General features: G+C 47.2%; 1 protein-coding gene across 11 annotated transcripts in view; it reads right to left on the bottom strand.

Moving 5' to 3' along the window:
- Positions 1-3,417, bottom strand: part of LOC130855466 (retinoic acid early transcript 1E-like) — a 31,847-nt gene extending 28,430 nt beyond the window's left edge. For 5 of the 11 annotated variants that reach the window (XM_057739178.1, XM_057739169.1, XM_057739173.1 and 2 more), the window contains exons 1-5: positions 3,273-3,391; positions 2,338-2,518; positions 1,454-1,717; positions 920-1,201; positions 173-278 (exon numbers count right to left, since the gene is read on the bottom strand). In XM_057739178.1, coding sequence (XP_057595161.1) covers positions 173-278; positions 920-1,201; positions 1,454-1,717; positions 2,338-2,410 — 725 coding nt within the window. In that variant the 5' untranslated portion in view covers positions 2,411-2,518; positions 3,273-3,391. Of the gene's footprint in view, positions 1-172; positions 279-919; positions 1,202-1,453; positions 1,718-2,337; positions 2,519-2,887; positions 3,136-3,272 lie in introns of those variants that run through there. The other 6 variants (XM_057739171.1, XM_057739170.1, XM_057739172.1 and 3 more) reach the window with 6 other exon arrangements.
- Positions 3,418-20,769: the final 17,352 nt, after the last annotated feature.

Genomic DNA, 20,769 nt, shown 5'->3' on the forward strand with positions numbered 1-20,769 from the left:
CCAACAACCGAGTAATTCCCAATGCTAATGCGAAGTGTGGGGGCCTGAGCCTAAGGCAGTGCATCATTTCTAGGTAGAGGTGGATCAGTGGACAGGAGTTTGGGTGAGACTTCTTCCAAGACCTTACCAGGACATGACCTGCCCAGGAGTCAGAGGCCAGCCTGCTTCTCACCTGATGGTGCCAATCAGGACGAAGCAGCTGAAGATCAATGGGATGACACATTCAGGTAACTGGATGGAGGCGGACTGGCCATTATCCAGGGCCTTTATCAGGGGTTCTAAAACAGACAAAGAAGCAAAAGCCTCGTCAAACCTAAGAATACACCTTCCTCAGCACCTACTGTCCCAAGACAGCACATGGCCCCCCACATAGGTGCGGACTTATTATGTGACGCCACTGGGGTAGAAGAGACAGGGGTTGTGTCCTGTCCTCATGGAGCTCATATTTCTACTGAGGGGGACAGCAAATGTCCATCTGATTATCGTGCAAGTGCACATGTTTACTGTATGTAGACCTTTTTGTGGGGAACAGAACTGGTGGCACTTAATTGTGTTGGGGAAGATGGTGAGAAGATATTTCAGCTGGTTAAACGGTCACTACAACAGGAAGGAGAGAAGGCCTGGAAGCACAATAGGTATATAGATCTGGGGACCATCTAGCCGTGCAGGGGGGCTGGGTCATTGGTTCATGGGGAAGGGGGCTCCTGTGCTGAGGGAGGTGGGCTGGGAAAGGAGGAGGCTGGGCAATCCTATGCTATGCCCCTCACTGATTCTCCAGACAGGAAGTCCACCAAGAGATCAATCACGCCATCCAGCCATCGTAGCGGCAACTGCGCACACGTATGTGCTCACACCCACACAGGGAAGGCACTAGACCTTTGAAGAGAGCTGCCACCTCCCCCACACCCTGCTCAGTTACCTGTGGGCTCTGGTTCCAGCATGTTCTCCCAGTGTTCGAGGAATTCCCTAAACCAGTGACCGCAGTCTCCCATTGAGATCTTGCTGAAATACGCGGCCAGTTCCTGGTTGTTCTCCCACGCTTCCTTGATCCCTGTGGCTCCAGGATTGAGGACTGTCCAGTTCATGCTCATCGCATCAAGGACGAGGGCTGGCTGTCCATTGAGGTTGAAGTGTAAGGATGCACCAGTGCGTCGCTCGGCCTCACGCTGACAACACAGCTTGACCTGCAGGGTGGGAGGACCTGCGCCCCCACACAAAGAATCATCCTGGACGGTCCACAGTGCACCCTCCCCCAGTAGCTCAAGTGTGCCTGCACATCTAGGGGCCTGTGCTCTTCTGGCCATGACTTGCCCTCTCTTGCCCATCAGGCCCACTGGGTCTCTACGGCTGGGCCGTGTTCAGTTCTTTCACACGAAGCCCCTTGCCTGCATGCGCTCTGCTCCTCCCTCTCTTGCTGGCTCTCTCCAGCTCCCCACCCCCTTCCCATTCTTACCCCCGGGCTCCTTTTGCTCCAGTTTCATGACAGGCAGGACCATCCTGAGCTCTTGACACACTTCTCGCAGCATTTCGCTCAATTCTGTCCATGCTTTTGTGGCATTTACCTCCTCCCCCAGGAGACCCAAAGCTTTGACCTTGTTGCTGTCACTGTCATACCGGAGGAAAGGCTTTGTGTCCACTGAGCCCTGGACTTCACACCAGGGCTGCCCAGGTCTGGACTGAGATTTGACAGTGAGCTTGAGGCAGAGAGAGTGACCATCTGTGGGAGAAAAACACAGGTGTGTCCCCGGAGATTCCCCATGAGGGGCCTGGCTGCAGAGGGAGGGGTCTCCATCCCAGACCCCCTCCATCGGCTGCGTCCTTAGTCCTGCCTCACTTTCAACGGTCTCAGGTTTAGTTAAACATTTTGATGCCACCAGGGACCCCTTGGGTGCACATAGGAGGATTTATCTGACAAATATTTTCAGCGTCCTGTACCAGCTGTTGAGGTACCAAAAAGACAAGACAGTGTCTGTACTCCAGAGACTTAAACTCTATCTGAACAGACAGGACGTTCAAAAAAAGGGAAAAAAGACAGCATAGGAAACATGACTCATTCATGATGGGTCCCGGGTCACCAGGAAAGGCTCCCTGGAGTAGGAGGTGAGGCTTGGCAGGAGAGGGAGACCTGCCACATGAGCACAGGACCAGGCACCCTGCCTTAGGCTGGGATCCCCGCACACTGGGGGTAAGTAACCTCCTGGGCAGCCAGTCCAGCTACACCACACGCTCCCCATCCTAAGAGCATGTGGACAGGCACCCACCAGTGTGGAGCCTTTTCCCCTCCTCCCTCCTGGTCCTCCCCTTCCCAGCCAGGTCTCCAGATCCCAGGACACTCACTGCCCAGAGTCTTCCTGGGTTCTATCAGCAGCAGTATCAGCAAAAGAAGCCCTGAAGTGCGAGCCAGCGACATTCCTCCTAGCAGTTTTAGGAAAGTAACCTGCAAAAATTAGCCTGGCCTGTATCTGCACCTCCACCTCTGAGCACTGCCCCAAGTCTTCAGTCCAAGACTGAGGAAGCCCTATTGAAAAACAGTGCAAAGAATAATTACGAGTATTTGCAAGTATTCAAAATGGAATTCGCCATTTTTAAAAAAGTGATGATATAAAAAAAAAATTCACTTTAAATAACCTCCCTCCCCCTCCCTCCCAACCCCGCCCTCCCCCCTTTGTGGTGTGAGCAAAATTGCTGGGAGTTGTGATCTCCTCTCCCCTCATTCCACCAACCACTTCCTCTTCTACCTTCCAATTAATGTCCTCTCCCCTCCTCCCCGCTGCCTCTGTTGCCTCCCTTTTCCACCTCCTGCTCCCTCTTCCCAGATTTTCTCCCACCACCAGTCTCCATCCTAACCTCTCAAACTTTCCGTTTAACGATTAAGATTCACCCTCACCAAGTACACCCCAATGTTGATCAAACTAGCTGCAGGCAGAGAGCACGTGGTCTATCACGGAAGGTGGGTATGCAAGAGAGTCCAACACTCCTGTTGGAGCCGAGACTCAAGAAAAGCCGGGACGTTGTTACTCTAATAGCTTCTGTTCTTTGCACGCGGCAAACTCCTCCCAAGGCCACTGGAGGAGCAAGCTTAAAGCCAAGGGGTAGCAATTTCATTCCTTTCTTATCAACCATCCGTGCCCAACCTCTCCCGCCTGGCGGTTCCCCACCCTCTGCCCCCGGCCTGGCCCCGGCAATCGGGCCGCGGAGGTAGCTGAACACCGCGGTCTCAGAGCTAGTGGCTTCGGGATGGCGCGGTAACTCGGAACCCTCGGGGGACCCACCGTGGGACCCGCCGTGGGGTCCACTCGCCGCCCATCCTTCGCGTCTCACCAGTGTGCGGGGTGGAACGCCTGCGATGGGTGGGGCGCGGTCCTCGCCTGCCGGGTCCACCCGACGCTGCCTTCGCAGGTTGTGACGGTCGGTGTTTGCAAGCGCCAGAGAAGTTGCGAAAACTCCCTCGCCGCGGTTTCCGGTTTGAAGCCGTCAGCCTTCTGTGGAATCTCTCCCCTAGGTCCCGCGGCCCCGGCTCGCCAGAGCTCGGCCGGCCGCGTCCCGAGCGGCGTCGCGGGCAGCGGGACCCGCCGCGGCTGCAGAGAGGCGCCCGCGCCGAGGTCGCCGCGCTCGGGGGACCGCGCTCCGGGCAGGCTCGCGGGGCCGGGAACACACAGCCCCCGGGAGACGTGGGAGCACGCGGGCCGCGGAGCCGGGTGAGCGAGGTCTCGGAGCCGCGAAGTGCCGGGGATGCGGGGCGACCACGAGCTTCCTTCTTCTTGCCAACCTGGGCGGGATTTGTGGCCTCGGACGGGAGCCCGAGAGCGCTCTTCCTGTCAATCGTTCTCCAGCCTCAGCTCAGCAAGAACGTGCGTCCCCTTCGCTGTTTAGCTTGTGACTCAACTGCCCGCGCGGATGTCCCCGTCAGCCCCGCCCTATTTGCCAGACTACGGCACCAGCCCCCACTTGTAGTGTACTGCCCTCTCTCGCGCTTCCTAATCAGACATTCCTGCCTGCCCAGTTGGCAGCTACCACACTACAGTCATTCTTGGATGGGGTTCCTTTGTAAGTCCAGGTAAATAAATAGATAGGTAAATTCAATAAAGTACATGGCAGCGGACATCTAATTTATTCTTCTGACCGTCCCTCCCCACTTTCACTTCCGTTAATCTCACCACCCTCGGAAGATCTGTGATCAAGGCCAGGACAAATCAGAGAGAGCCGGTCACCACCCACCCTCTCTAGCAACATTCTCTCCCTGCTCCTCATCCGCAGTGGTCCCCACATTCATCTTGAACCTTCAGGGTCCCAGGCACACGGATCTTCCCCAGCACACATGCACTCATCACTTCACACTGCGGCCCACACGGACTCTGTGGTGTATTGGTGTGATGTGATTTCAAATCCGCTCGTTCATAACAAAGACAAAAAGGTTTTAGTGGTAAGGCTGTTTTTTATACAAGAATGAATAACATGTGTCAGAGTGTCATCTGTCGTGGTTCATAATCATTTTTAGCTCATCTGCCTCCAGGGCCCCGCTGGGGGCTCGTCATAAGAACGTGTGGAGAAGCCGCCATGGCAAAGGGACACTTAGACTACAAATACCGAGGGTTTGTGAGGAGTGTCTGAGAGTTTCAGTCTGGGCAAAAGCTACCCTTTGCTGATCTAGCTTTCCGAAGTTCTTGAGACTCTTGCCTCTGGCCTGGCCAGGCTACTCTTGGTGGGCAGTGGCGTTAAAGGCGCAGCAGCCTCAGGAAGAGAAGGGATATGTTTTCGGGCCTTGGAGAAGCACTTGTGCGCATAAGTATGTTAGCAATTTCCTCTGAGCAGCCTGCCTGCTTTCTGCTGTAGCCCGGAGGGACTTTCATTGTGATTGTGGGTGTGGGTCAGCCTGGGGTTTCTTAAGGGGGGACTTCCTTCCCCTCCAGGTGTTACCTTAATAATGGCTACTCTGTACACCCAGGCCTAATAGAAATACGGAGACAGAGATTTTGGAGGAAGAGAGAGACGGCTTTATTTTTCTTTGCCAGGCAAAGGGGAAGACACAGCAGGCTAGCGCCTCAAGAACGGTGCTCCCCCCTCCCCCCCCCCCCAAGTCCTTGGGAGTCGGGAGGATTTTATATGTGGAGGCTCACAGTCTGGGGTGTGGGATAAGGATCAAGTTGGTGGAGGTCTTGCATCCTTTTCCTTTGCATTGTTCTTTTTCCTTTGCAATATTTCAAAACAGTCCTAGCTGGTGTCAGGCCACCCGGTGGCGGGGGTCTGGCCGTTTGTTGATTGTCTGTTTGTCTATGGTTTGTCCGCTGGGGACCTCCTTTCTGAAATGCAAAACCAACTATAGGAATGATTTTGTTACAAAGATCATATGGAATGCAGCTTCCAAGTTGTAAATAAGGTTAGCCAGTGAGAGGCAGGATGTAACACACAGAGTGAAGTATCAGGGAGGCATCTTTGTGAAGTAAAAATCTAGTTACTACAGATAAATGACAGCTAAAGAAAAAGAAGGAATGATTAACTCTTTCAGGACAGGTTATCTTTCTCCTCTAGCCTGTTCGACATTCTCTTTGTTTTCCTTGTTCTCAAGAGGAAAAAGAAAAATCACTTCTATTTGTATCGCAACACTGAGGAGCCATCAGGCAAAAGGCACACCTCGGCTTACTTTGAACTTTTGTTTCTGTTCTTTCTCCTTGCCTGGAACCATAGTGTAATTCATCTACCATTTGTTTGGAGAATGTTTTTTATTGGCTTATGAAGAGACATTGGCTTGTGAAATTCCTGCAGTGAACCCATGTTCAGTAAACTATTGGCAAAGACAGTCTCAAGTCTCTGAGCTTAATTTGCCAACCTGGAAACAAAATACTCCCCATCTCCATACACTCTGCGCCAGGCACTGGAAATGGCTCCTCTACCCAGGAGGGTTCTAATTTCTCCTCATCCTCCCTAACACTTTTTACTGTCTGTCTTTTTGTGGATGTGAAGGGGTATCTCCTTGGTTTTGATTTGTCTTACCCTGGTGGTTAATGATACGGAGGCTCCTTTCATGTGTTTATTGGCCATTTGTGTACTTCTTTGGAGAAATGTCTGTACAAATTCTTGGCCCATTTTAACATTGGTTTATTACCTTTATATTATTGAGTGTGAGTTCTTTATCTATTCTAGATACCAGTCACTTACCAGATACATGACTTGCAAGTCACTTCTCTTATTCCGTAGAATGTCTTTTCCCTTTCTTTCTTTTTTTTTCTTTTCCCTTTCTTCATGGTATCCTCTAAAGCACAAAATTTTTTGGGCTCCCCTGGTAGCACAGTGGTTAAGAATCTGCCTGCTAATTCAGGAGACACGGATTCAAGCCCTGGTGTGCAAAGAGCCCACATGCAGTGGGGCAACTAAGCCTGGGCGCCGCAATTACTGAGCCTGCATTCTACAGCCCGCGAGCCACAACTAATGAGCCCATACTCCGCAAGTACTGAAGCCAGTGTGCCTAGAGATCATGCTCTGCAACAAGAGAAACCACTGCAATGAAAAGCCTGTGCTCTGCAAAGAAGAGTAGCCCTCGCTCTCCACAACTGCAGAAAACCTGCACGCAGCAACGAAGACCCAACACAGCCAATAAATAAAAATAAATTTTTAAAAAAGCACAAAATTCTTTAATTTTGAGGACGTCAAATTAGTCATTTTTTCTCTTTTCATTTGTGGCTAGTGGTGGATTTAAGAAGATTTTTTGCCAAACCCACAGACAAAGATTTACTCTTATCTTTTCTCCTAAGATTTTCATAGTTCTACCTGTTATATGTATGTCTGTGGTCTATTTCAAGTTAATTTTGCATATGGTGTGGGGGAGGGGTCAGCCTCATTCTTTTGCCTGTAACTCTCCAGTTGCTCCAGTAACTTTTGTTGAAAACACTATTTTTTGCCCATGACTTGTCATGGCACCTCCTTGAAAATCAATTGACTGTAAATTGTTGGGGTTGCTGATAGATACGTAGGGGAGGAAAAATGTTTCCTCAACCCTCCTGGGGTCCCTGACTGGGTCTGGAAATTAAACTGACAGAGACAGATCAACAGGAGAAAAGTAGGCAAATTTATTTAAGTTTTATGTGACATAGAAGACTTCATAAGGAAATAAAAACTCAGAGAAACAGTTAACCCTGACTATCTTTGTGCTATGTTTGATGAAGAGTGGGTAGTTGTGTAGAAATGTAATGGTCAAAGAATATGGGTAAGTGAACTGGTGGAAACAGCCAGGCTTGTTTATTTGGAATCTTATTGGAGTCCCTTTGAGACAAGGGTGCTCCCTTCTTCTGTGTCTATGGAGGGCACCTCTCCCAGGAAGGTTTTCTGACCTGTTTCAGGGGAGAAGGTGGAAGAAGTTGAGGGCAACCTTCTGGCTTCTGCTGTTTTCTCAGAATCCTTCAGCTTGGAATATTCAATATGTCAAGGTGCTGTATTTCAGGATAGCATGTTCTCAGCCCCGTCACACCCTCACTTTTCTTCCTCTCTGGGCCCTCATGTCAAGTGGAATTGGAGTGGTTACTGACACTTTTTTTGGATCCAGTTAAAAAGAATGGAGATAGGAATCCAGTCAAGAAGAATGAGTTAGGAATACATTTAACTTGGTTTGATGGAATCTATCTGGTTCACAATCACTTTCTATTACTTCGAATATTCATGCTTATTAAGCTTGTCTTGAATGTGCACACAAGGTACTTTGGATCAGAGACAAATTGTCCTTATTCAGAAGCAAGTAATGATGGAGAACAGTATGGAGGTTCCTTGAAAAACTAAAAATTGGAATTACCATATGACCCAGCAATCCCACTACTGGGCATATATACCCAGAGAAAACCATAATTCAAAAAGACACATGCACCCCAATGTTCACTGCAGCAGTATTTACAATAGCCAGGTCATGGAAGCAACCTAAATGTCTATCAACAGATGAATGGATAAAGAGGATGTTGTACATATATACAATGGAATATTACTCAGCCATAAGAAGGAACGAAATTGGGACATTTGTAGAGACATGGATGGACCTAGAGGCTGTCATACAGAGTGAAGTAAGTCAGAAAGAGAAAAACAAATATCATACATTAACGCATATATGTGGAATCTAGAAAAATGGTACAGATAAACCGGTCTGCAAGGCAGAAATAAAGAGACACAGATGTAGAGGACAAATATATGGACACCAAGGGGGAAAGTGAGGGGGGGTTGGGGTGGGATGAATTGGGAGATTGGAATTGCCATATATACATTACTAATAAGAAAAAACAATATAAAATTGTACACTTTAAATATATGCAGTTTATTGTATGTCAATTATATCTGAATAAAATTTCAAAAAAAAAACAATTTTAAAAAAATAAATAAAAATAAAAACTCATCTGAGGGGAAAAAAAAAAAAAGCAAATAATGACTATGTTACTGAATGTAAGTTCCTGTGCCCGAAGCCCAGTGAGGCCAAACAAGCAGAAACATGGGCGTTTGGAGCAGAAAAAAGTTTATTGCAGGGCCACGCAAGGAGAACCAGTGGCTCATGCCCCGCCAAACCCCGAACTCTCTGAAGGGTTTCAGCAGAGCATTTTTAAAAATAATTCATTCATTTGTATTACTAAGTTGTAACTCCATTATACTGATGTAACACAATTTTTTTTTTTTTGGCTGTGCCACGCAGCATGTGGAATCTTGGTTCCCCAACCAGGCATCGAACCCATGCCCCTTGCATTGGAAGTGCAGTCTTAACCATTGGACTGCCAAGGAAGTCCCAACAAAGCATTTTTAAAGCCCAGGTGAGGGAGGACCGTCCCAGGGTATGTGATCAGCTAGGGCACAATTCTCTGATTGGTCGATGTTGAGGTAATAGGGCCATTAACAGTATGAATGCTTAGGCACCAGTAGGTCTGGGGGCTCAGTGCTTCTGGTCATCAGGTGCTTAATTTCTTCCATTTGGTGGTGGGTTTTAGCATCTGAAAAACTGAGGAAATATGCATGAGAAACTATTATCTGGGTACCTCGGAGAGGAGCTACAGTAGAGGATATGGGGGAGGGGTCTGTCCCGGGAAGGTCCCATAGGGTTCTGCTCAGTTACAACTATGAGGCTCCCCTATTCCAACTCTGACCTCAGGGTGGCATGATGCAGGACAGGTCAAATGTCCTATGCATGCAGACGCTGAAGTTGTATCCCAGGTGAGGAACAAGGAAAAAGGATTTTTCAGTTTATGAAAGGGAAAGAGGCAGCTGACCCCCTATCCACTTTAAAGGATCCCTTTGGGAGCCTAGAGGGACTGAGTCTTCACTCCCTCCCACCTTCTCCACTTACACTCCATTGGTCTGTAAACACAATCTCTCCAGGGGCCAGATACTACCCTGACCCCAACCAGGCTTTTCTGATTTAGAGATGTCCAAGAACTGAGCTTCATACCTTTTGAAATGGAAATATCTAGACAGTGGATGCTCCAGTCTTCCTGGTACTTTGGGAGTTACTCCAGGGTCAAAATCCAGGCTGCATCCTTTGGTCCTCTGGGACTAAAGAAATTAACTAGATGAATTCTCATTTCAAATTCTCATAGCATTTGATGACTAACATGCTTTTAGGGAAAATGAAATCAAGCATTTTGTATCTCTATATTGTATATTCTGTGTTTCAGGAGGCTGCAACTTTCATAAGAGAAGTGAGAAACCTGGGATGGGTTTTGTTTTCCCACAAGATCGCATAGAATTGAGTGCTAGCCTTTCAAAGCCTCTGAACACATAAGGGTACACAGCTGCAAAATGTGTTGCCATGTTAACACATCCTATGGCCCCTGCCTGGAAATTTGTGGGTAGTGAAAGAGGAACATAGTGTGAAATGGGACTGAATGGGCTAAATGAGACTGTCCCCTGGGCACAGTGGTTAAGACTCTGTGTTTCCCATGCAGTGTTCAAGCCCTGGTCCGGAAACTAAATTATTTTAATCATCAAATGGTTCTCTTTGCACCACTCCCCACAGCCTAAAGGTATGTGTGTTTCTTTTCTGTTGCTGAGCAACCAATCATCACCAACTCCTCAGCCAACAAAGTTCAGCCATTAGCTCACAGATCTGTAGTCAAAAGTCTAGCATGATGTGGCGGGGTGGGGGGGGTTGTCTGTTCAGGGTCTCACAAGGCTGCAATCAAGGTATATGTCAGGCACCACGCGACTTTAGAAAGAAAAGAGTTGATTAGGAGAATTTCCCACTTCAGGTGTTCCAAGAAGCCAAATTTCTGGCTTTCTTCACAGATCCATGTGGATGTGTCCCGTGGACATCCAGAGTTAGAAAAGCTTCCTATAGGATCAGCCTCCACCAGGAAACTCCCAGCTACAATCAAATAGGAGTAGGCAAGCCACTCACAGGGCTTTGTCCTTGTTGGGACCAATAAGGCACCTGCCACAAAGCGGGAGGCAACTCACCACAGGGGCGCAAAGGCTGGTTTTCTGGATGCTCCAGTGACCGTCAAAGAGGCAGTTTTCTCAGATATGTTTCAGAAAGAGTAGAGTACAAGGTCTTTGTGCTTAAGGTAGCCAGATCGGGCTGCTGAGTTGATGAGTACTTAATAAGTCTTTGTACCTTGAGTTTTTCATCAGTGAAATGGGACCATAGGAAAGATGCACTCATCACAGGAGAGGAGACTACAAGTTGACACCACACCCAGACAAGCTTCGTCACGTGCTACCTTACCTCCCGTGTATTCTTCCAAGGGCCCTTTCACCCATTTATCTTTCCTAAAAATCATTTGTCTCCCCTAAGCATCCCTCCCCTCTCCCCTTTCCCTCTTAATGTGCTATTTTGTGGGTGTGTGATGTTACTGCTTTTTATTTATTTATTAAAAATTTTTTTGAATTGAAGTATAGTTGATGTACAATATTATATAAATTTCAGGTGCCCAACATAGTGATTTCCAATATTAAAATGTTATACTCCAGGGCTTCCCTGGTGGCGCAGTGGCTAAGAGTCTACTTGCCCATGCAGGGGACACAGGTTCTCTCCCTGGGCCAGGAGGATCGCACGTGCCACAGAGCAACTAAGCCTATGTGCCACAAATACTGAGCTTGTGCTCTAGAGCCCATGAGCCACAACTATTGAGCCCATGTGCTGCAACTACTGAAGCCCATGTGCCTAGAGCCTGTGCTCTGCAACAAGAGAAGCCACCAAAATGAGAAGCTTGTGCACCACAGTGAAGAGTAGCCCCTGCTCACCACAACTAGAGAAAGCCCATATGCATTGACAAAGACCCAACACAGCTAATAAATAAATAAATAAATAAATAAAATTTAAAAAAATGTTATACTCCATTTATAGTTAATGTACAATATTGGCTGTATTCCCTGTGCTGTACAATTAAGGTAGTATTTAAGCTGAATTCTAAGCTATCTTGGGAGTTACTCATTTTTCCCTGAGTATCTCCCATGTATACATGAGGTATACATATTAATAAACTTCTCCTCCTTTTTCTCTTGTAATCTATTTCTATTAGAGCCAAGAACTCAGAAGGGTAGAAGGAAAATTATTTTTCCTCCCAAACAATACTAATATTTAAAAAAACTATTCTTTCTCAAGCTAAGGGCTTTGTCTGGGTGGCCTTGAGAATGTGCCCCTTGGGTCTTGAACTACAGGGTGCTTACTTGACCACAAGTCCCAGGCTGAGCTCTGAAGGCCATTGCTGTGTTTGTGCCAAGGCCATTCTCCCTTATGTTTGCTCCCAGACAATGACTGAGCCTGATGAGGTGACTAAGACAGGCCCCTTTCTGGGGGACATGGACATCTCGAGAGGCTTGTGGAACTTTCCCTAGGTGATGCGGCAGTGCAGGATGCCACCACCCAGCCTCCCATCCCTCTGTCCTTCACTTGGGGTCAGAATTGCATCTGTCTGAGTGGTTCTCCAGCCTTCCCAGGTCTCCTCCTTTTTTCTCACAGGGTTTTTTTTTTTCAATTAAATCGCTGTAGGTTAATCCTATCTTGGCATTTTTTTCTCAGGCCTGGACTGCCACGTGGATTTATCAGCTGAATGCATCTTATTTCTTGAGCACAAGGAGAAAGATAAGGGGTGGGGGGGAACATGTGAGTGAAGTAGGGCCATCCAGGTTGAGACAGAGTCAGGAGAGTGAAGATGTAGGCCAGAGAGTGAGCACCCGACAGAGAAACACTCAGGTGAGGGCTGGGTGGGGAGAAAGGGGCCCTTTAGGTCCCCGGTGTCCATGAGACCACAAGGAAACCTCTGAAGGGCTGGGCTGGCAGAGGGAGGAGCCTCCAATCTGTGTCCCAGGATCCTCCATCCCGGAATCCTCAGTCCTAGCCCCCTCCGACTCTCTGAGGTTCCGGAAGAATGGCAAATTCTACAGACCACTGAGTGCCTGTTCACCGTTGCCAAGAGCATCCACTTGGCGAGCCTTTGGGGCAGCAGTTACTGTGAGCGGAGGGTATGGCCAGGTACGGGGCAAATTACGACAGTACAAGGCAGGGTCTGTCCTCCAAAGGCTCACAGTCTGTCTGGACACACAGGACATTCAGCAGAAAGTGAACAAACAGAATATCCTGGGAAATGTGGTAAATGAATATGGGGCACATGGTGGTCAGAGGCCTCCTGGGGAAGAAGGTAGGACTTCGCAGCAGGAGGAGGGAAGAGGAGGAGGATTAGAGGGAGGAGTTCTGAACCAAGGCTCTGCTTTCCAGAATATCCAGAGAGGGGAGCAGTGCAAGGGGGGATCCCACCTTGGGGTTAAGAGGCAAGATGAGAGAGTAGTGATAAAAGAAATTTTCACACGCTGAGACACAGGGAAGTCATTCTGGCTTGTACGTGAGTTAACTTGAATTTTATGCTATCTAAAATAGCCTGTTTGTGGTCTAACAAACATACATTGTATGTCTGCTTTAATTACTAGAGAAAAGGCCACATTGACCAGAAGTAAAGAATGTCCATGTTAAAAATAAAAATTAAATGCCCCTCCTTTGATGATAAGACTCCCTTCCCAGGTGCCAAGGCCATCCAGACTGGTTGTGTACATGCTGGTCTGTGTTGGTTTTTTTTTTAAACCTTGAAGAAATGTAAGCCTGACTTGTTTAATGTTCTTTGTTCTGAAAAGATAGAGAACTGTGCCAAAAACCCTGCTTCTCTGGAGCAGCTTCTCAGAGTAATCTGGAAAGCTGGCTTCTGAGCTAGTGGTTAGTTTGGCTCCAGTAAACTCTTTTCTCTTCTTATTATAGATTGTTTATTGATTATTTTTGTTGACAGTAGGCCTCACTTTCAAACACTGGGACAGGACAGCTTCCCTGGTACCTCCTTGTTAATCCATAAGCCCCACTAAACACACCTGGAAGGCAGACAGACAGATACACACACATACACACACGCACACACACACACACACATCTGAACAAAGAAACAGGCAAAGCCCCGAGCACCTGATTCAGAAGATTTAGACAAGGAGGAGAAGGACTCATCTTCCTCCCTCATCGAGACAGAGCCCACCACTCTGGGACAGATGGGACACAGCACCGTAGGACAATGATGAATTCAAAGAGAGAAAAGAAACTGTGATTTCAAAAAAGCATCCTGCAGCAATGCTGGCCAGCCAAGGCATTCGCAGGAACATCAGCATCATCTGGGGACAAGCGTGGAGGCCAGGCCTGAAGCCACAGCCCCTCCTGACCTTCCAGGTCTTGTGCATTTTTTGGGGGGGGGGGTGGCCCCAGGAGTGTTACTGACCCGGGTTCTGGGACTTTAAATCAATAGAAATTGATAAGATGCCAGAAGAGAAACTCAGGCAAGGCTTTGTTGGGACTCGTGCTGCAGCGTGAGAGAGTGAAAAGAAGTAACAGATTCCCTTGCTCGCTCCTGAGGGGGGATGAGCTGGTCCCTTACATGGGGTGAGGATGGGGGCAGATCAGTGGGTCAGGCGGGAGGGGTGGCTGGGGTGGTGCTGTGTGCAGGGTGCATGCGCAGTTCCCTGCTCTTGCTCCTGACACCTCAGAAGTGGCAGCTGGGTTTTGATCTTTTTGTGTCTTGTTGCTCATAATTTGCCCCAACTGCACCTGCATGCAAGCGATATTTAGTCCCTTATAGTTTCTTTGTATTTTGATGCTTGATGAGGTGTTTGTCCAGGTGCAAACACTGCAGCAAAGGGTCAAAGTCCCAGGTCCCAGCCCATCTCAGGAGCAACCGAAGCAGGAGGAGAAGAGGGAATTCTGGCTTGGGACTTGCCCCCTTCATAAAGTTCCCCCCAGTCTATAATCAGTACTTAGAAAATAATTTCTCAAGGCACCGGACCTGTTTTTCCATCTGATTTCATCCATGTAGTTAATTGGAAGAACAATCGTAAGAGTTATTCCATTGTTTGCAATGAGTTAACTTCTCACCCACAGGTAAAACGGGTTCTGGTTGCGTGCCATCCTTGCGGGGTGAATTGAGGGAACCATCACTGACCCTACTTCCTGTGCTCTGTTGTTCAGATGAGGAGCCCAGCTGATGCAGAGATTCTGGGCCACACCATGTGAAGAGATGGTCAGCAAAGGCAGCCTCTGTCTCCCTGCCTGCCCAGTTTCCAGTTCTCAGCCAGGTGAGAGTCCAGTAAATATTTATGGAATGAATATGTGTCGAGTTAATGTTTGTTTTCTATATTAATGAAAGGGCCATCAGTCCAGGATCATCAGTGGATGCTAAACTTATGGGCTGAAATGTTGTCGGGGAACAGGATATTCACATAGAGAACAAGCCACATTTTTGTGTGTGCAGATGTCATAGAAATAAACTCGCCTGCTATGTTTATCACCATCGTGGTCACCGTGTCACTTGCTAGCCTTTGTATCTTGTTGACATTCTGGACACTTTGGCTTGGGACTCACTGGGCTTCATTTTATCCTGGCTGTTGAGAAAGTGTTCCACCTTTTGAGAGCTGCTGTGAGGTTTCCACTGGTTGTATTTTTTTTTTAAAGACTGAAAATTATTTAGTCTTTACATTTAGTGAAAATGAATATCTAAGGAGAAAGCCTGTCTTAGGAAAATATAGCTTTCTTAAGCCTTCATCTCTGGAGAGAAGAAGTAGTTTGGAATAGAATCTAAAGGAGAGGGATGAAGAAAGAGCTGATTGCTCAGGTTTGGGTGTTAAAAGGCCATGTGGGTAACTCAATAACATCAAAAAAAAAAACAAAGAACTTGATCAAAATACGCGCAAAGGACCCGAATAGGCATTTCTCCAAAGAAGACATACAAGTGGCCAATAAGTACATGAAAAGATGCTCAACACTGCCAATCATCAGGGAAATGCAAATCAATGAGATACCACCTCACACCCATCAGGATGGCCACCATAAAAAAACCAGAAAATGACAAGTGTTGGTGAAGACATGGGGAAATTGGAATCCCTGTGCACTGTTGGTAAGAATGTAAAATGGTGCAGCCACTGTGGAAACAGCATGGCAGCTCCTCCAAAAATTCAAAATAAAATTACCATATGATCCCACAACTCCACCCATGGGTGTTTGTTTACCAAAAATAATTGAAAGCAGAGTCTTGAAGACACATTTGTACACCCATGTTCATAGCACCACTCTTCACAACAGCCAAAGGGTGGAAGAAACCCGTGTCCACTGATGGATGGAAAGGCAAAACGTGGCACATATATACAATGAACATCACTCAGGCGTAAAAAGCAAGGAAATTCTGACATATGCTACAGCATGAGTGAACTTTGAGGATGTCATGCTAAGTAAAATATGTCAGTCATAAAAAGACAAATGCTATATGATTCCACTTACAAGAGGTACCTAGACTAGACAAACTCAATAGAGACAGCATATAGAATGGTGGTTGCCAGTGGATGGAGATAGGGGGAAAATGGAGAGTTATTATTTAATGAGTATAGTATTTTAGTTTTGCAAGATAAAAAGAGTTCTAGAGATGGATGGTGGTGATAGTTGCACAACAGTGTGAATGTACTTAACACTACTGAACTGTATACTTAAAAATAGTTGTGAGAAATTTTATGTTACATATATTTTACCACAATTAAAAAACAAGACCATGCAAAGAGTAGGCCATCGAATTTTGCATACTTTCTAGTCACTGGCTGTATTTTGATGAGTGACCAAGGCAGCCTTAACGTTCCTTTTAGCTGGATTAAACTTGAGATGGTCTCCTGCCAGGCTCTAGGCCCCTGAACTCCCTTTTCTTAGAGCACTTTATTTCAAAAACTTGTCATTGTAATTTTTTTCTCTTCTTACCAGTTTTACAGCTCACCATTGTCTTTCTCAGGACTTCCCTGGGAGCCACGTCTTTGAAACTTAAACATCAGAGGAGATAATGCTCCCATCTGCCAGTCTCTGGAGGAGGGTAGGCCTGTATTAGTCAGCTAGGGCTGCCATAAAAAGGACCACAGACTGCAGGGCTTAAACAACAGAAACATGTTTTCTTCCTGTTTTGGAAGTAGGAAGTCCAAGATCAAGGCACTGGTGGGTTTGGTTTCTCCTGAGACTTCTCTCCTTGGCTTCTCTATGGCTGCCTCCTTGCTGTGTCCTCACATGCCCTTTCTTCCGTGTGCACCCACTCCTGGTTTCCTTTCCTCTTCTTAGAAGAAACCCCAGGCCTATATTAGATCAGGGCCCACATTCATCCTTGATTACCTCCTTAAAGTCCCTGTCTTATGACCACATTCATCCTTGATTACCTCCTTAAAGTCCCTGTCTCCAAATACAGCCACACTGGGGGTTAGGCCTTCAACCTATGAATTTGGGGGGCACACAATTCAGTCCATAACAGAGCCTAACTTTGATGGGAGCCAATTAGCAAACACGGATGCTCTAATCACAGAGAAAAACACTGGGAAACTCAGGGAAAAACTCAATGTGCTTGACATCTTATGGATCAACCTCCAGTACCTTCCCGCTAACTTCCCAACTCTTAAAAACATGCCTGCCCTTTGTTTCAGTGGAGTGGAGTTCACAGTGAGTTCTGGCCTTGCTCCCCTATGACAATAGCCTTCAATAACGCCTTCCTTGCCTGTTTAATGTTGTCTGGTGCGATTTTTGCTTTGGCAACTGGTATGGATAGAAGCAGATGGGTAATCTTTCTCTATTAATACCCATGACATGCTCCTACATTTCAAAATCGTGTCATGCTTCCAGAAATCATCATGCTTATGGGTGTCTGTACTTTTACTCAACAGAAATTGTTTTGTTGCTTCAGATCTCTAAGGGAATTATCTTCTGTTGGTGCCAGAGTCCTTTTAGTAGTATGCTTTGTACATCCCCGCCCCTCGCCCCATTATTTATAAGACCATTTTCAAACATACAGAAGAAGTGAAAGAGTTTTAGAGGGAACACACACATGCCTACCACCTAAGGCCCTACAGTTAACATTTCACTATACATGCTTTATCACATATATCTATCCACCTGCCCGTTTTTCTTTTTTTCATCAGTGTATCTCATTTTTTGATGCATTTAAAACTTGAAGACATTACAACATTTGCCTCGAATACGTCAGCATGCATTTCAGGAACTAACATTCTTGTCTGCCTTGGAATCTGTACTCTGTTTCCCTAGGACACCTTGAACTTCTGAACAGCAGAGTTTGTTGTCTTTATGATGAATCCCTAATTTCTAGATAAATGTCTAACATGTAGATGTTAATATTTATTGAATAAATGTTGTTGCATTTTCTTTAATGGAATATATTAATTTTTTAGTTTTAACATTTAGAGGTTAGGGTTTAAAATTCAGTTTTCCCTGAGAAGTAAAGACACATCGTTTTTATTTTTATTTTTATTTTTTGGCCATGCCACAAGGCATGTGGGATCTTAGTTCCCCAGCCAGGGACTGAACCCATGTTCCCTGCAGTGGAAGTTTGGAGTCTTCATCACTGGACTGCAAGGGAAATCCCCCTACCCATCATTTTTATATCCTCACTGAGATAAATGACCACTATTGGAGCCTCCCTCACTCCATAAGTAGTATAAAATGAAGAGCTCTGGTCCATGGAAGGACATGAAGAAAGAACATAAGATAAAAATAATGAGACATCAGGAATCAAAATAGCCTTTCATTTTTGTCCCATTTTTGTTTTTTTATTAGTGTTAGTCCTGTTCAGAACAATCATCTCTAATATGTTTTCAGGGGAAGATACATCAACCAGGTCCCCCTCTAATTTGGGGGGAACAATAGGGACTGAAGCTCCAGAATTTAGCTAGAGTGTAGCAAGGAAGTGTGCAAAGAGGCTCAGCATGGCATTAAGTGCTGTTATTGGTCAGGATTAGCTTTGGGCAACTGTGAGAGAACATATGAAATGACAGTGGGGGAAAGACAAGAATGGAGTTCGTCACTTTCACACAGGAGTTCTGAGTTGGCCCTGCACTCTGATCATGGCATCAAGGATCCAGGCTCTTTCTCTCTTGTTCCATCATCTTCGGCTTGGTTTTCGCCTCACCTTCCAAGGTGCCTATGTGAGCTCAAGCCATCTGGTCTTTATTTCAGCCATCTGGAAGGAGTGCAACAAAGAGGGCAAAGGGGTTAGACCAGATGTCTTTTAAAAAGGTCCCTTGCAATACTTCCTTTTTCAACCCTTTGATGGCACACTAGTTAGTTGGCTATACCTATCTTCAGGGAAACCAGGAGGAAACAGTTTTAATCATGCAAGGTCTAGTGTCCCGCCCCAAACCTGAGTCATGTTACCAAAAAAGAGTGGAAATCAACTAGTGGGTGGATGACCAGCCTACGTAGCAGTGGTTTACTGTTTCCTGGAGCTGAGATCTAGGGACCTGTTTATTTCAGGTCCAGAGCAGAGAGTGGCAGAGACTAGAGGTCAAACATCTTAGAACATAAAATTAGGGAAACCAGTGGGTCCAATCTTACTTCCTTGCATGGGAGGAATCATGGGGTGACTGAGGTTGGAGTGTTGAGTGGCCTGGAGGCTGAAGGAAGGAGGCTGCTTCTTAGCCCTGATGCGTCTGTTTGGAGTGTCCCATTGCAGGGCTGGTTTCCTCTGCCCACAAAGGATCTAACCTCACACACCTGTAGCTTCCTCAGTGCTTCTGAAGCTGGGTAAGAACTCATTGGACCTTAGAAACCTCAGGTCAGACTTTTCTGAGAAGCAACTTTCACTTGGGGTAAAAATGGCCCCAAAGGAGCCAGCAAACCTGTGTCAACCAGGTTACTATCATAAGTCATTAACACCCACAGGTAACCACAGCATATCCACCATAAAACAGGAACTAATGCTGGTGTATTGCTTCCAAGGGCACTGGGCTCTTTCTAATGTGTTCCTCACGGTGTTTCCGTGTAGACACAATCCCCTCTTGCTGGCCTCTGCAGTTTGGGAAGGGACAGAGTGTGGAGTGGGGCCAGGCTCCTGTGCTTCCCTGCAGAGGAGAGGCAGGGCGAACAGGTGGAGGGCAGCACATCAGTAAACCTGCTCTATCCCCAGGCCTTGAACATCTGCACACTGCTTCTCAGGCCTTCAGATGTGGACCGAGACCTAACCATGGCCTCCCCTGGATGTGAGGCCTTCAGGTTTGGCCCAGAACTACATCACTGGCTTTCCTGGGCCTCCAACTTGCAGATGGCAGATGGTGACTTCTCAGCCTCCTTAATCACGTAAACCAAGCCCTCAGAGCAACTGTCCAGATCTCTCTCTACCTCTACACAATCTCATGATTCTGGTTTTCAGGAGAACCTGGAATAATACAGTCTTTTGCACTTGGTCTCATTTCCAGGATGAGAAGGTCAGATGATGGAGCAGGGGTCCTCACACCAGGCTCCCTGCCTCACACCAGGCTTTCCCGTCCTCACACCAGGCTCCCTGCCCCTCGCTTCCCTCTCAACACTGCCCTGTTACTCGGAAGGACTTGCCTTGTATGCGAAGGAGGACTAAGTCAGGATACGGCACAGGATCCAGGAGCCCGTTGTGACGGCTGTGGCTTTGGATTGGGTGGCGCCTGGAAAGGACACGCAAGAGTGAAAGCCCCTGTCCAGACCCCAGTTCTGCAGAGATGCCACCTGGGCTCCTACTGTTCCAGGTTAGCCTGCGGCGCAGACATTTCCTGCCCCTCTCCTCCGTGCCAGGCGCCGGGGCACGCCAACCCGTCCTGGGGTTGGAACTGAGAGAGGGGTTGGGCACTGTCTTCAAGGAGCTCATACAGCTATGGGGAAGCAAGGGTTCCGATATAACCACTCACTCCCACAGTGACAGAAGAGGAGGTGACACACGAGGGTGGGAACAGAGGAGTCCTGTCAGGAGCTGACGTTTGAGGTGTTAGTGAAGGATTGAAATAAACAGCTCAGGTGAGATGAAAAAGAAATGATTCTCAGAAGAGGAAAGAGTAAGAAGTAAGTCTCGGGAAACAGAACGATGCCCTCATGTACGGGAAGAGCAGGAGATCCACAGTGAGTGGATCAAAATTATGTTCAGTGAGGAGGAGATGCAGGGCGTGAGAAGAGGAAGGGAGGATGGAAGAACATACCCGGGGCCATTGTTCTCCCAAGAAGAACTCACCATGGATGAATCACTTTCTCAACACACCCCCCATCCCCTTCACAAAGGCAGGTAGGTCAGTGTCGTTCGCAGAGAACCACCACTTCATCCCCCTCTTCTCAGTTACCTCTCATCCCCAGCATGGTCTTCCAGGTCACCAAAACTTGCTCCCTCCAGCTCTTACAGTCTCCATCGGGAATCCTTGTGAGGAAATCAGTCACATCTCTGTCATTGTCCAGTGTCTTTTTTAACAGGCTGCCTCCAGGATGAACCACTGTCCAGTCTCTAGTCTCCGAATCAAAGAGGA

This window comes from Hippopotamus amphibius, chromosome 6 (genome assembly GCF_030028045.1).
Source record: "Hippopotamus amphibius kiboko isolate mHipAmp2 chromosome 6, mHipAmp2.hap2, whole genome shotgun sequence".
NCBI classification, from domain to species: Eukaryota; Metazoa; Chordata; class Mammalia; order Artiodactyla; family Hippopotamidae; genus Hippopotamus; species Hippopotamus amphibius.